The sequence below is a fragment of the Hippopotamus amphibius genome, chromosome 7 (assembly GCF_030028045.1).
Source record: "Hippopotamus amphibius kiboko isolate mHipAmp2 chromosome 7, mHipAmp2.hap2, whole genome shotgun sequence".
NCBI lineage: Eukaryota > Metazoa > Chordata > Mammalia > Artiodactyla > Hippopotamidae > Hippopotamus > Hippopotamus amphibius.
In genome coordinates, this window is record NC_080192.1 from 84423818 (window position 1) to 84440122 (window position 16305).

At 45.6% G+C, this 16305-nt stretch overlaps 2 protein-coding genes across 10 annotated transcripts in view; one reads left to right on the forward strand and one right to left on the reverse strand.

Annotated features, from left to right (window-relative positions):
• Nucleotides 1–8010, forward strand: part of CCDC138 (coiled-coil domain containing 138) — a 58071-nt gene extending 50061 nt beyond the window's left edge. For all 9 annotated transcript variants that reach the window (XM_057741738.1, XM_057741740.1, XM_057741739.1 and 6 more), the window contains 2 exons: nucleotides 5752–5890; nucleotides 7524–8010. In XM_057741738.1, coding sequence (XP_057597721.1) covers nucleotides 5752–5890; nucleotides 7524–7689 — 305 coding nt within the window. In that variant the 3' untranslated portion in view covers nucleotides 7690–8010. The remainder of the gene's footprint in view (nucleotides 1–5751; nucleotides 5891–7523) is intronic.
• Nucleotides 8011–15113: 7103 nt separating this feature from the next.
• The window catches only part of EDAR (ectodysplasin A receptor), a 54520-nt gene continuing 53328 nt past the window's right edge, over nucleotides 15114–16305 (reverse strand). Inside the window, exon 12 of the mRNA XM_057742090.1 lies at nucleotides 15114–15436. Within this exon, the coding sequence (XP_057598073.1) occupies nucleotides 15114–15436 (323 nt within the window). The remainder of the gene's footprint in view (nucleotides 15437–16305) is intronic.

Sequence of the window (16305 nt, forward strand, 5' to 3'; positions counted from 1 at the left end):
CTTCTGTGTTTATACACATATCCCCATATTCCCTCCCTCCCTCGACTCCCCCCCACCCTCCCTGTCCCAGTCCTCTAAGGCATCATCCATCCTCGAGTTGAACTCCCTTTGTTATACAGCAACTTCCCACTGGCTATCTGCTTTACAGTTGGTAGTACATATATGTCTATGCTACTCTCTCACGTTGTCTCAGCTTCCCCTTCACCCCCCGCCCCCCCCAAACCTCAAGTTCTCCAGTCCATTCTCTGCATCTGCGTCCTTGTTATCACAAGTTCTTTTTGATAAGAAATAAGGTAAAAAACATTGTCTGTTTTTACCTTTTTTATTTTAAAATATAACATAAAATTTTCCATTTAACCATTTTTAAGTGTGCCCTGTTTGTTACACTGTTTTTTTAGGCAATGCTGACACCCAGCGTGGAGGAGGGGCACTGGCACCACCACACTTTCCTTCTCCCCTTTTAGTCTGTATTTTTACATTCTGTTCTGTGACCAGAATTTGCACATTTGCTTCATATTAGTTTTTTCTTATTACTTTGCTTTATATTAGTTTTACATTTAATCAGAGTCAGGGCTCAGGACTAGTCCTTTGACTGTAGTGTCTGCATGTCCGTTCTTAATTCTGAATAATCTCTTCATCTTCCTCCCTCCCCCATGTGCTCACCCCTGGCTCCTCCCCCTCCCCCCCAATTTAGGAGGTGCTGTGGGTGCTGCTTCGTGTTGTGTTGGAAATACTGCTGTGACTTAATGTTTATTTATTTATTTGGCTTTGTCGGATCTTAGGTGTGGCATGCGGGATCTAGTTCCCTGGCCAGGGATTGAACCTGGGCCTGCATTGTGAGCGCGGAGTCTCAGCCACTGTACCATCAGGGAAGTCCCTGCCATGGTTCTTCCACTTAAGAAGACCCGTCTGAGTGGTCGTGTTTGGTCACCCAAGCGCTCATCCAGGCTCTGCACACAGTGCCTCGAGGTTGTTTCGGGAGGTCAGAGGGCAGCCCGGCTGTCCCGACAGTGATGCCTATTGCTTTCCTGGGTGGCTGACGGCTGCTTCATCTCTGAAGTCCAGGGTGTAGCCCTGGAATGTTGTCTGGGTCACTGTTCTCATTGAATCTGCAGATTCAGTTCTGTGTTCACTTAGCATTTCACGTATAATGTGTAATATTTTTCTTTTATTAACTTTATATTGTTAGGGACACCAGTTATCCTCATTTTTGGATCTTTTTTGATGGTTTTCCTTGTCTTCTGGTCCTTTCATTTTTGTTTGCATTCTCTGTGATGATCAGCTTGTTATGACAATCATCTAACTTTCAGCTGTTTCTTGATGTTTTAAATTTATAACTTCTTTTAACGGTGGTGTGTTGACTCTCTCTGTCTGCCTCTGAGGTCCTGTTGTTTATCATCTTTTCTTATTGACAGGCTTTGTTCTTACTAGGTTAACCGAGACCTCAGAACTCTTGTGGAAAACTTGGTTCTGTTCTTTGTGTTTTCTTTTAGGCTTGACTCTGTCTTGTGTGCTTTACCCCTTCCTGATTGATTGGTTGCTTGGTTGGTTGATCAATTGCTGTAACACGTTCACCAAGCTGACGTGCTGTCTTCCATGACTCGTTCTCTGTCTTTGTGGATGGGGTGGGCCTTCTATACGCTTCTTACCATCCATCCAAGTCTGGTTTTCTCTCCCTTCTTGCCAGTTTGAAAGCCCTTTTCCCTAATATATCCATTCTTTCCTGTAGCCAGTGGTTGTGGTGATGACACACTCTTTGTCACATTCTCAGGGCTGTGTTCTCACTTCTGAGATTCTGCTAAAATATTTCATTTGGGGTTCATTGAACCTAATTAGTGGGAGGTGTGGGTGTCCTATCCCCTTAGAGAAATTCTCTTGGCTTCAGCTGGTCCCCAGTGCAATTTGCTCTGGGACTTTGTTTTCAGTTGACTCCCTGTCAGAAGAGCGAAGAGGTGGCCGCAGCTCCCCTGTGGGTTTGCGGGGCTGGTGAGAGTTCCCGCGCTTGTGTCCCCTCCCCCAGGCCTTGTGGAGGAGGGGTGTTGAGGTGGGCTCCGGCCCTGCGGCACCTCTGACGCATCGCTTCTCTCCTGGGCCGCCTGCCACCGGTTTTAAGGTTGTGACATGGACTTCTGCCCCCTTCCTGTGCTTTGTGTGGGTTTGGTTTTTGTATATGAGGTTTTGTTTTGTTTTTGTTGTTTTTTTCATTTGTTTTACAATTTTTAATCCATATGACTAGGTGTTCGGGGAGAGAAATTTTCTCAAGCACTTTTATCTCCCCGTTTTAATCCGTGAAGACATCAGTGAAGTTTAGAAGAGGAATCACCTTGGGCCTTCAGTTGTTCTTTTGCCTCTCCTATACTGGCCACATGTATTCAAACTGAAATTCTTCTAAGCTTAAAAAATATATAATTAATTTAAACCCTGTAGTATTAAAAAAAACGTTAAGACTACAGTGTTTCAGCCTTATAGTTAAACCTAACCTAGTGCATATAAGAATCTTAGAATGTCCTTTCTCCTATTTGATGTTGGTCTCACAGGTCAGAAGAGAGATTGGCAATCGAGCCAGTGAACCTCCTTTGCTTCTAAAAGACCTTTATAAGCTTTACTTTTTTTTTTAAAGCTATTAGAATATAATTGCTTTACACTCTTGTACCAGCTTTTGAGGTACACCACAGTCAGTCAGCTGTATTTATACATATATCCCCATATCCCCTCCTTCCCGCGACTCCCTCCCATCCTCCCTGTCCTGGCCCTCTAAGGCATCACCCATCATCGAGTTGATCTCCCTTTGTTATACAGCAATTTCCCACTAGCTATTTATTTTACAGTTAGTAGTGTATATATGTCTGTGCTACTCTCTCACTTCGTCCCAGCTTCCCCTTCGCCTCCCCCCGCAACCCCGTGTCCTCCAGTCCATTCTCTGCATCTGCATCCTTATTCTTGCCCTGTCACTGGGTTCATCAGTACCATTTTTTTTTAGATTCTGTATATACGAGTTAGCATACAGTATTTGTTTTTCTCTTTCTGGCTTACTTCACTCTGTATGACAGACTCTAGGTCTGTCCACCTCATTACATATAGCTCCATTTCATTCCTTTTTATGGCTAATATTCCATTGTATATATGTGCCACATCTTCTTTATCCATTCATCTGTTGATGGGCATTTAGGTTGCTTCCATGCCCTGGCTATTGTAAATAGTGCTGCAATAAACATAATGGTGCATCTTTCTTTTGGAATTATGGTTTTCTCTGGGTATATGCCCAGTAGTGGGATTACTGGATCATATGGTAGTTCTATTTGTAGTTTTTTAAGGAACCTCCAAACTGTTTTCCATAGTGGCTGTACCAACTTACATTCCCACCAGCAGTGCAGGAGAGTTCCCTTTTCTCCACATCCTCTCCAACATTTATTGTCTCTAGATTTTTTGATGATGGCCATTCTTACTGGTGTGAGGTGGGTGATACCTCATTGTGGCTTTGACTTGCATTTCTCTAAGCTTTACTTTTTAAATATGTGGATACATTAAACTCTTTGGATGGTCTTGGCCTTTTTCCATTACAGAGGTCATACAAGGAAGTTCACTTTTATTTGGAAATGCTTACTTGTAAACCTCTGTGTTTTATTCATGCCAAGACCCGATTTACACATAAAGTAAAGCAAAATAAAGGGAGATGCACTCTCTCATGCTTTTGCAACTTACAAACAGCCATCATAATTTTCTTAGGTGTTTTTTGGGCTTTTAGATGGAAAGCATTGATACTGTGGACTGTAGGTGTGGTTTTTCTTTGTTTTTGTTTGTTTTTCTTATTTATTTCTTTATTTAATTTTTGGCTGTGTTGAGTCTTTGTTGCTGTGTGCAGGTTTTCTCTAGTTGCGGCAAGTGGGGACTACTCTTCATTGTAATGCGTGGGCTTCTCTTTGCAGTGGCTTCTTTTGGTGCAGAGCACAGGCTCTAGGCGCGTGGGCTTCAGTAGTTGTGGCTCGCGGGCTCTAGACTGCAGGCTGAGTAGTTGTGGCACATGGGCTTAGTTGCTCCGTGGCATGTGGGATCTTCCCGGACAACGGCTCAAACCCATGTCCCCTGCATTGGCAGGTGGGTTCTTAACTACTGTGCCACCAGGGAAGTCCCTGTAGGTGTGTTGAGAATCCCCAGAGATGGCTCTGGCAGTAACTGGGGACTGTCCCTCTCCTCCCAGGACGTCACTCGTTAGCTGTGCAGCTGTCAGCCTTCTGGTTAAAAGTGACATGCACCATGGGTCTCCGGATCTAAACTGAGAAAAGTGTACAGTTGCTTAATGCAGCTGCTTAAACTCTGGGTATATTTTTAATCTATCTGCAGATTATGTGCACTATACTCATAACCTAAAGTTTCATTCTTCAGGAGTAGTCTGTGTATCTGAGATCGGCAATACACGTACACACACATGTATACACATGTAGACGCTTGGTGGACTCCTTGTGGGGAGGGTGTGTGTTTTCACTCCTGCTGCTCACCACAGGGTCCCGCGCAAAGGGCACACTGACCATGTCTCCAGGCACCAACTTCCACTTCCTGTTACCAAAACATTCCTCCAACTCTGTTATTTTGGATTTTTGCTGGTTTCACTGTTTAATAGTTTATTTTACTCAGTACACTATCAAGTACTGACATAGAGTCTTTCAGGCTGTGTTTATGGACTCGAAAAGAAGGATGAGTGCAAACTTCTCATATTTTTATGTCCTTCAGTCACTTATTTGTGCTTGAAATAAAGTTCTGTATTCATTGTGGGAGCCTCTGAGTTTTACAGGGGAATTTATTTTAAAAGCCACAATTTAATGTTATTGTATGATTTTTGTTTCTGTTCAAGCTTTCCCTAAGTATCAATATAAGTGGTTTACACCTTGGAAAGCATTTTTACACACTGTTTTGTTCAACAGAGCTTTCAGTTTTCACGGTTACAGACTTTACAGGGATGGTTTTTCATAAACCTTTGTATACATCTCTGTCAGAATTAAAGGATATACACACTTAAGGCTTTTCATACAAATTTGCCAAATTCCAGTTATTTCGTTCCTCCTGAGTTGAATATTTTTATTTTATTTGTTCTGTTGTGAGTTGCTTGCTTATACCCTTTGCTCATTTCTAAAAATATTAGGTCCATCTTTTTCTTAGTGATTTATAAGAGCTTTTTTCATACTAAAATATCAATTCTCCTGGCAAATATATTACAAGGAGATTCCTGCCCCGTACACCTGCCTGCACCAAGTTCTGCATTTCCTTTTTGTTTTGTTTTTTAGAGTTTTTGCCTTTAATTTTTTCTGATTTTTTTTTTTACATAGACATTCAGATTTTTTACTTTATAAAAATTTTCAATCTTTTATGAATCTTCCCCCTTTTGCTTTTATGCTTTAAAAAGTTCTTCCGTATTCAGTGATTATGTAAGTTGTCATTAACATGTAAATGAAGTTCTTAAATTTAGAGTTTTAAAAAAATTACTGCCCCAACAAAATTTCTTACTGCTAAGTATTTGAACAGCCTCCTCTTACAGACTTTCTTCTAGATTCTTCTTAATGGAAGTTTGACATCCGGGGAAATGGTCTTACCAGTTGGTTTGCATCATTCAGCAAGAGCCAGTGGACATTTTAATTCTTCAAAAGATGGTATTTTCCCCCACAGGTTAAGAGTGGAAAGAATAAAAACCCAAATCAGTGTCGGTAACTCCTGCCCCAACCCCACCCTGCCCCTCACCCGGACCTGCCTGTCTTGCAGGGTCTCTGCAACCCTTCCTGGAGGCCTGCAGCTGCTCCCTCTTCTTCCGAACCTGCTCGGTGCTGCTCCGGGCCCCAAAGCTTGATCTCCACATCCTAGAGAAGCTCAGCATCATCCTACAGAAACTGTCCAAAATCAAGTAAGAATTTTGTATTTCCAATATGTTTATTAGAAGGTATCTTAACTGTGATCATTCAGATCCTGAATCCTGTACTGGCTCAACTGTGATGATGAAATCAAAGCTTCCAATAACCATGTAGGATATTAATGCTGACCTACAACTGCACACTTAGTGGCAGAGTGACCCCTAGCACAGCTTTGTGCACACTGGTAGTCTGTAATGGTCACAGGTGAAAATAAGGGAGAGAATTACAAGATATATTTGGGGGGGAGGTAATAGAAGTGTGTTTTGCAGATCCTCATTATTGACTGCACTGAGTGTAGGGAATGAGCATGAAGTAGCAGAAAAGATTGTAGATGACGCTGGTAACAGACTCTTATGGGTGTGCTCCTGCCACTGGTTTGATTTCATTGCAAGAATCGAGGGCTTTCTTTTCATATTTCTTCTTTCCCTGGTGCAAACATTGGTTTAACCAGTTTTTAAATTAAAGTCCACGGCCTTTTTAACAAGCTGTATTTTCCTTGAATCTTGTATACTCTAGTGTTTCTCTTGAGGCAAATCTGAACACCTTCTGTCCAGCGCGTTCTTATGGCAGTGAAATGTTGGTTTGGTTCAGCTCCTCGCCCCCACCCCCTTGCCCGTGAGCCCCGTGGCAGTGAACCTGGGTATTTTGCCAGGCCTTAGCATGCAGGGGGCGTAAACACAACACATACTGAAATTACTTGTAGTCGTGTGATTGCAGGTCTGTCTATTCTGTTTGCTGTCACGTGCTGTACCATGCTGTAGTAGATCGTTAATTGTCAAATTGCAACCTCATATTCAACTCACCAAAGTATTAGTTTAGCTCTGGTATCAGCTAAGCTTGTCAGTTCATTGTCTTCATTTTCTTGCAGGCTGACTGGCCGTGATTGTCTCGATTTGTAATCGGTCAGTTCTCAAGGAGACCTGTGGTCACTTACACTCTGTGGTGCCATGAGGCTGCAGTGGCGTCACTTAGGTTGAATTTCTCCTCAGCCCTTAATTCCTAGGCTTTGTGTCCTTGGGTCAATGCATTTTGTAGTTTCTGTTTATTTCAGTCGTAGGTACAGAACTAGAACAAAGCTGAATGAGGGGTTGGGAATAGTTAACGCCCAAGCAAGTCATAGAGTAAATCTGTAAATCCTTCTGTGTTGGTGGATGGTTATGTAGGTTACTGGAGAGGTAAACAGATGTAGACAAGGAAATAAGTATGTTACTGGCTATAATTCTAACTCATTGAAAGTGAAATTCAGTTTTCAGTTACTGACTGATCACTACACAGAGGATGCTAAGTCAAGAGGTCAAGTAATATTCTGCTACATTAGGAAGCCCTGCTTACTTAATATAAGGTCGTCAAGTATTTGACTCTTCCTGGCTGTGAGGGAAGAATCCTCTCTAGTAGTGAATAGGGTGCAGGTTTCAGGGTGATAAAACATTCTCTTTTCTCCTTGAATACTTTTCCACTTTAGGCCTATTTCATAAAATCTATTTTGTCTTGGCATGTTAGTCCTTTAGTTACCCATATCCTCCATTATTTTTAAAAATAGATGCCATTTCCTCACATTTACACATAACTTATCTCTCACTGTTCCTGAGTGTGTGTAATTAAATTAATGTGCTTGTTCTCCTACAGGAGTAATAAGAAGCTCTTTGAACTCTTTACAATTCATCTGATGCTTCAAGAAATACAAAGGACGACACATCCAGAGCATGCCTTTCTCTGTATTAACCTGAATTCAACTCTCTTCAATTTGGGTTTAACAAAATGCAGCTCTCTGGCCTCCAGTGCAAACCCTTAGACTGGCTCATCATTATTTATAGATATTACATATGTGTTGCTACTTGTAAGATTGTAAAAATCCCCAAAGTAACTAAAAGTCTACGAAGTAAAGTTAGGAGTAGCATCATTTATCATGAAAAATAGAAAATTTTCTTAACTTTTAAAATGAAACCTGTAGAAGCTGTGGAATGTTTGGATTTTTTTCTGTTCAGCTCAGGTAGTACTAATGTACACGATGGAATTTTCAGGGTTAATGACACTGGGGTTACTTTTTGTAAAAATGTTTTAGGAAATTCTTAAAATTATGTGATTATTTGCAATAAAATTGGTGTTTATGTGGGAACAAGGTTAGATCATGTCATTATTCTGTTTTCTTAATATATTAAAAGTCTCGCCTATTAGAAGCAGAAGTACGTAGTTGCAGCACCCAGAGAGCTCTCTTCTCGACAAAGCCAGAGGTCTGGTGAGGTGGAGCTCAGGGTGTAGGACGGAAAACTGATACACAGACGAAATCATTCTAAAGGCTCATGGAAATTATCCTCTATCAACATTTAATCTCATTTTCAGAATCTGGAAGAAATTTTCAGGAAATAGGCCTCTTCAAAAGAATATAAGAAAGTGTGCTGTTTGCGAAGCAGAAACAAATCCATAGATAGAGAGTAGGCTAAGGTGATGGTGAGGCTTACAGGAGCTTAAAAATGCAGAAGCGAAAATAAGCTTCGGAAACAAATCCATCATTGATGCTTCAGGAGGCGGAGTCAGTGCTGGGGGGGCGGGGGAGCACCCCACTGAGAATGGGCAGCTGGTGAGTGGAGACCCAAGGCGCCCTATAGCTCCCTGGAGCATCGTGAGGCAGCGCCTGTGAGCGCACACAAGGGATGACAAAGCTGGCTGCCTGCAGAAGAGAACCAAGCCAGCTCGTGCAATGCCAGAGGTCGAGCAGGAACTGGGAGGGAAATTTTTAATCTGAGGATTTATACTTGGGGAACATGCCTGTCATTGGTGAAAACAACAGAAAGGCATTTTCAGATTTACAGGTGTTCAGAAGTTATGCCACTTATGTACTATTACTGAGAAAAGAAACTGCATAGGTTATTCTAACCAACTTAAAATGGAGGTTATTAAATCAACCTCATACCAAAAGACTATAGTGAACATTGAAACCATTGAAACCTAAATAGGTTTAAATAATTGTAGTTTGTATAAAGTGTAGCGAAATGTTAAATTCCTCAAAAGAGTAAATAATGGGGAAAGCAGTAGAGAGTATTTGGATGAGACTCTGATGTCAAAACCAGAATTAACGGGGCTCTGGGATCAAGGTGGAGAGAGCTGGTAAGGAGCAGTTTTCTACATTTTCATCAGAAATGGAGTTAAACATTCCATTTCAGTGTTAACTTTGACAGGAAAATGAAGGGTAAGAGAATGCTTTTGGAAAATGTCAGAGTAACTACTGTTAAAAGCAGAAGAAATTACTTTCAACTGAAAACTAAAATACATGTATAGACGTGGCAAAACATAGCCAGGAACATGTAAAGAACCAAAATAGTTACTTAGGATAAATAAAGGAGGTTTAAAAAATTATAAGTAAATTCTGTATTGCCCTATGCTGATAAATTTGAAAATGTGGATGAAATGGACTATTTTCTAGAAGAAGGCAAACTATCAGCATTGTCTCAAGAAATCTGCAAGAGAAAGTCATTAAAGTATTTTATCAAAGCATGAAAATTAATTTTTAAAATGACTAATTCCAGGTGTTTTACAGGTGAATTGTTTTAACATTTCAAAGAAGAAATATTTAAAGCTATTTATACTGGCCCAGAATGTAGGAAAAAAACATTCTAATTCATTTTGTATAGAATAGCATGAACCCAGTACCAAAAATTGTCAAAGAAAGAAAGAAAGAATAAAAGGTTCTAAAATTCTGAAGAAATATGAACAAATCAACACCAACCATATATTACAGGAACATTAAACCATGACCGACTAGGGTAGTATGCATTCTAGAAATACCAGGTTGGCTTTCTGGTAAAAAAAAAAAATATTTTGGTGTATTTGCTGAGGAAAGGTAGAAAGCCATATACTCAATAAATGCCTAAAAATATTACAATTCAACTTATGTTTCTGATAAAACACTGCAGTATGTTTAAAGGGCTATGAAATCAGCAAACTTACGATAAAACACTGGACACGTCTGTTAAAGTTGGGAACAAAACAGTCCACTCACCACACCTGTGATACACCGTGGGTGTTTAAGGAAGCATAACTTTGGGGCAGGAGGTGCAGGTGAGGTACCCACCTGGGGAGCTGTGGGGTTCTTACAGAACCTCAGCAGGATGCCGGTTACAAGGTAAACGTACAAATGCAGAGCTTAGCAATCACTAATTAGATGTTCATATTGCACTTCAGTGTCAGTAATAAAGTTACTAGTTTATGTGATAAACTGTTATAAAATAGGAATCAAACAACAAGGAAGGTCCAGAACCTAGTGAGCAACTGTCCAAGCTTGGCTGAAGGACACTGGGGGTTTGACTGGGACGGACTCCGTGTTGCGGGGTTGGGGGTGGGGGGTTGGGAGGCCACATCTCCCCAAGTTACTCTACATGCTTCAACCAAAACTAATCCCATCAGAATTCCAAAAGAATTCTTTTCAGAACTCAGGAAAATCATCCTAACTCATCTAGCAAAATTAACAGGCAGGATTAGAGAAAAAAGGTTTTGCTGTTTGTCAACCCTGAGCCAAGTCTTACCTGTTTGTTATTTAATCCTCATCAGAGCCTTTTGCTGGGTCTTGTTGCCCTCACACAGGTTGGAAGAGATACAGGCTGGTGAGACCTGCTGCGAGGGGAAGGCGTGTGCTTGCAGTGCTGGGTTTTCACCTGGTTCTTATTGGAGCTCACGTCCTCTCCTCCAGACCCCACACCTGCTAGAATAAGAAGCAGTAAGTGGAGAACTTGACTCTGGAGGGTGGTATACTCCATCCTCCAGGTTTTGGTGCAGCTAAGAATGTCAGGGACACACATACTCCTGAGCTGGTGACAAAGTATCAATAGAAGATCCCTTGGTTCCCAGAACTGACAGAGTCTTATAAGAATCAGGTCGGTAATGGAGGTCCCAGGGGCCCTGAGCCAGGAAGGCAGAGATGAGGGGCTGTGGCAGGGGGTGGGGGGTGGGGGTGGGGTTGAACCATGATCCTTGTAGAGTTGGGACCCCTGAAGGCAACATGTGTGATGAAGTTGGGGAAACCCTAGTCTGCAGAGGGCAAAAGTGTGGGGCCTGCCTCAGCGACACAGTGGACTGTTGAGCAGAGCAGTTGAGATGCTGAGGTACAATGTGAGTCATGTCGTCTGGGTTTAAAGAAATGAGGTGATTAGAGATACAGTGAAGAAACAAGGGACTAGCAACACTGATTGGAAAGTCTTGAAAAAAAAACTAGAAGTGAAAATATAACCATTGAAATTAGACACTCAACGGATAAGATTAAAAGGAAAACTGATCATAGCAGTTACGCAGAATGCCCATTAGGGAGACAAGGAAAACCTGAAAGACTCTCTTACATAAAGGATAACGTGTAAAAAGATCTAACATACGTATGAATGAGCTCCAGAAGGAGGGAATGCAGCAGAGAGATCTGAAAAAATAATGGTTGAGGATAAATTACTGAGAAGGATGAAAAATATGAATCTCCAGTTCAAGAAGCCAAATGAATTAGAAGCGAGATAGATACAAAGAAATCGCTACCTAGAAGCATCACGTTGAGAGGAATAAAAACACCTGAAGATCAGCAGATGCTTACGCACAGCCCGAGAGAGAAGACAAGGTGATTCAAAGGGCTGGCCATCTCAACACCCTTCCCAGGACAGGGGCAAGAGATGACATTTCAGAGAAACCAAATATTCACTCCCATTAAACTCCACTTAAACTGCTAAAGGGTGTACGTCAGGAAGAAGCAGGGTGGCTTCAGAAAGTTGAAGAGGCAAGATGAAATAGCAAAGAAAGTGAAAAATACGTGAGTTAATCTAAACTCTGAGCAGTCGTATTTGATTTGGCTAAAAAGAACTAAATCCCATGAGGCTGCAGGTCTAAGGGGTCTCCAGGTACAGGTTACACAAGTTGATCTGGGATACAGAAAGGAAACAGAACTCCTGTCTCCATCTTTAATGTTTTGCTATTGTTTGAAGGTGTTTTTGTACACGTGTACAGTTTTAAAGTTGACATACATGTAAACACACAGGTGCACATATCGGGAGTACGTTCCAGATGCTGGTCTCATTCTCCACAACTCCACAGCCGACCCTGTTAGTCCCGTTTTCCAACCATCAGCAGTCAGTCATCTTAAGGCAGTGAGTTTCAATCTCGGCTGCACATTATCGTCACCTGGGTGGGCTTTAGAGCGTCCTGCCCTCTCCCCCCATGTCTGAGTGAGCTGTCCTAGGGTGTCCTGGAGGGCGTGGAAGCACCTCAGGTCCTTCTAAGGGCGACACCATCCCCGTCAGAGTTCTGGGTGAGGGGAGTGACCGTCTGTGTGTGGAGCCCCGCCCAGGTTCTTGGCTGTAGCCGCGGTAGAGGGGCTGGAAAGTGCGGGCATGGGTGGTGTGATCCTGAGCAGTCACATTTCTGAGTCATGGTTTACACATCTAGAAGCTGGGTTGCCATGCTCAGTTTCAGGACACGGTGTGTCCGTGTGTCAGGCACTCGTGCATGTGTGTCATACTCACACAAAAGGTTCTGTATGAATGAGGTAAACTAGAGTTGGGATGAACCTGCACAGGATTGTTGTGAAGATTAAAGGCAGGAGAACCCCTGGTGGCAGAAAACAATGTGACAAAGGTGGCTGTCCCTGTCACCTGTGATTGCCATGCTCAGGTGCCCCAGAACCACAGGACACCGGGTGCTGGCCAGGGCAGGGCTGGCCTCCTTCTGGTGGTGGCACCGAGGTACAGGTCATGTCTTGTGCCAGCGGAGGTTTTCAGGGCTGGGAATTCTCCAGAAGCTCTGTTTCTCTCTCTCTAACTGCCTACACACCATGGACCCTCTGCTGTGTCATCGCCAAGTCACCGAGCCCCTTTCTCTGCTCTCCTCCCTCTGCGTCCCGGCCCCTTTCCTCCTCATATGGCCGCCGGCCTTTCTGGTGTCCACAGGCCCCTCCACTGTCCCCCTTCTTGGGCCTCCTCTTCCCGTCCCGCCATTTCTTTACAACCCTGTCTTCCCTGAGTTAGGGGGATGCTGGGTGGCCTGGCCGACAGGGAGCACTGGAAGCGGACGGTGGAAACTGCCAAGGGCTCAGGCCGGCTCCTGCTGACCTGGAGGTGGCCCTTGCCAAGGAGAGCGCATGTCCCTGGAGGGGACAGAGCCGGCTGGGACCCCCACGCGGGCCCTGACGGGGCTGCCGCAGCTCATCACACGCCGGACAGCCGGAGCAGAGCGACCAGACCCAGCGCCACCCTGCCTCCCCTCCACCCAGTGGAAGACTCACCAGAGCCATTGGGAGTGCTCCTTTTTATTCGTTTGTTTATTGAACTTATAAAAGATAATAAGTTATGTATACAGAATTAGACACAAACGTCGATGATTAAGACTTCACTGGCCAAGGGCCACAGCTCCGGCCTGGGTGTTCGCTAAGTGTTTTTGGTACAGCAGACCTGGCCGTGGTCTCCGCGCAGGGTGGCAGTGGAGCCCAGCTTTGCTCAGTGACAATCCTTGTGGTCTCATTGATCTGAATCCCACCACGTAGGCCAAAGCTCACCAGAGTAACCCGTTTTGGGGTTTGTTTCCAAATAAGCAAATGACAAAGGATTGTGTCACTCTGAGGATGAGCCAACGACACAGGCCCGGTGCCGCTGGACCCTCTGGCCCAGCAAGAACTGAGTGAACCAGGGCCACCCCTGCTCCTCCGCTGCCGTTCACAGCCATGCCGGGGGGAGGCCTCATCCCCGTCATCGCAGAGCAAGGAAAGGGGCACCGAGGGTCAGCAGAGGAATGCGGAGGATATACTTAGGGTGTGCTGTGCAGAGAACAGCCTGCAGGGTACACCAAGTAGGTTCTGAAGAACAGCAGCAAACAGACAGTACATGACGGTATTAAATATTCAGGACCTAACTGTGATCCTGTCACAGTGTGTTCTACATTCACTGGTGGGAAATTGCTTGTTGTGACTGATTTTCTCCCCAAAAGCATTTGCTCAGTCATGTGACTTGTAATTTTATAATCATAAACCAGAGACTGGTTTTAATTTAGGAACAACCATGGTCACACCAGTCCCTGGGGGCTGAGCAGTGAACTCAAAATTAACCCCCAGGTGTGCTCACCACCGGGCCCCGGGCTCCCGGTGACGCAGGTAGAGTAAAAGAATTTGCCAAGAAGGCCTGTCTACTGACTTGCTCTCTCAGCGTCTGCCAAAGACTTGCAGTTACTGTGAAAACTCTCTTGAGTGTTTTTGTTCCCATTTCACACGATGATTCACACTGTTTTCACATCGATGGAAGGCCTGGCATTCCCCCTAGCTCCATTTCATTTTTGCTCACCCTGATTTAGAATCACAGACTAACCTCTTATTTGCAGAAGAGAAATTGAGGCCTGGGAGGGGAAGAAAATGGCCCCCGTTGGCATGAGCAGACCAGGTCCCTGGACCCTGAGCCCAGGCCCTCTGTGGGGGGCTCGGAAGGCACCCTGAGGAGCCCTGGGGTTATGTGGCTGGCCTCTCAGGAAGTGATCTCCCTTTCCAAGCAGGGCCGACAGCCTGTTTCTGTCTGAAGCAGATGGCCTGTGTCCCTGGGCACTGCTGCCCCAGAGGGTTCCATCCGAGCAAGGATGAGAGCGGGAGGTGGTTCAGGGACCCCCTGGCCCCCAGCCTGGACGTGCACGGTGCTGAGGTCAGCTGTGGTGGCCCTTGACCAGACGTCCCACACACCAGCGCATGGGGTGGGCAGCAGGGGCTTCTGTTGTGACCAGAAGGGCCCCAGGGTGGCATAGGCGTTTCAGACCTGCGCTTAGCCTGGAACAGGAGGACGTGGCGTGGGGCCTGGCTTTTGTAGCTTTTCCCCAACCTTGGAGCTGCGTTCCTCATGGGGACACCTGGCTGCCTGCTTCTTGTCCAGGGGAAGTGGCTCCCTCCTTAGGCTGTGTGACACCTTCCAGACAAACATCTGTGTCTCCCTGGGCTGTGAACTCCCCGCGGGGAGGGACCAGAGGCTTCACGTCTGTCCTACTGGCAGCGCTGGGGCACTTGGGGTGGTGTCGGCTGTGTCCGTGGAGGAGGGAGTGGTGGGCGGGCCGGATGGATGTGCAGAGGCTGTGCCTGGCCAGACCGGCGGGACTGGCGTGTCCATGCGGACTTTCTGTCTTTGGTTAGGTTGAAAGACTGGCCTGTTCTTCCTGTTCCTCGGACCAGCGAGGTGTCTCTAGTGCACAGTGGAGACAGCCTGGCCTCGGGGTCCGCGGCCCCACTCAAGACGCGGGGGGCGGAGGTGCGGCGGGAGGTGGGACCCCCGCCCACTCCAGGATGTCTGCGCACAGGGACTCCACGGCGTCCAGCCGCTCAATCTGCACTAGCTTGGTGAGCAGCTCTGGGATGCTGTAGCCAGCTGTGCTGATGCGGTCAAAGAGCTGCAGGCCGTCAGTCATACCCCCGATTTCGTCCCGCTTGAGCCCGAAGCTCTCGGCCAGGTGGCGCCACGTCTTGACCACGGCCTTCTCTGAGTTGTACGTGGCACTGAGCATCCGGCTGGTCTTCTCCAGGCAGTCGAATGGCAGCTCCGTGGGGCTGAGGCCTGCGCGACAAAGGGCCGCAGTCAGAGGTCGGCAGATGTGCGACACCCTCGAAAAGGATTTCTAGACCCTTTTTTAAATAAAACACAAATGTAGAAAACCACACAAAATATATGCTTAAGGCGAACAACTCCTAGGACACTGCCAGCCACACGCAAAGCCTCTCCATTCTGTTCCCCTGATCCCAGCACCCCTGTCAGACACCCTATAGGACATGGTGAGCTGTCACCAACACCTTGAATATGGGCCACCCTTAGGTGACCCTGCTAGTATCATGTCCGTTTATAGGGACCGAGGTCACCTTCATAAAAGGACAGCCTGGCATGGGTGTCATCTGAGCCAAGTCTCTGCCAAGTCAGTGGCCTAGCGCCTCTCAGACCCCACTGTACATTAGACTCAGCCAGGATCACTTAAAAAAGAATGTTTCCACTTCTGGAAGATGCGGTAGACATGCTCTTCCCTATTCTTCCTAGTAAGCACAGATGAAAACCCTGGACACACCCACAAGCCCAGACAAAATGCCCATCAAAAGCCTGCCCTCTTAGCAAGAGAAAAACAATCAGACAATAACTGCCTTCTTACAGGGAAACACCACAGGACACCCCTGGCCCCACTCCCTCCAAGGCCGGCAAAGCTGAATGGGAGGCTGGGTGTCCACCCCCAGGAGGCCATCGCACCAGGGTGTGTCTTGAAGCCCAGGTGGGGATCTGGGCTTCCTCCTGGTCTGTCGGCTGGTGACAAGCCTCCCTACCCCCACGGTGTTGGCGGAGACCACTCGGAGAAGCAGATCCCCACCCCGACCCCATGGGTGTCAGCGGAAGGCTGAGAGGGAGCTTGCGCACCTAGCGGTGACAAGGGGACACCCCTCCCC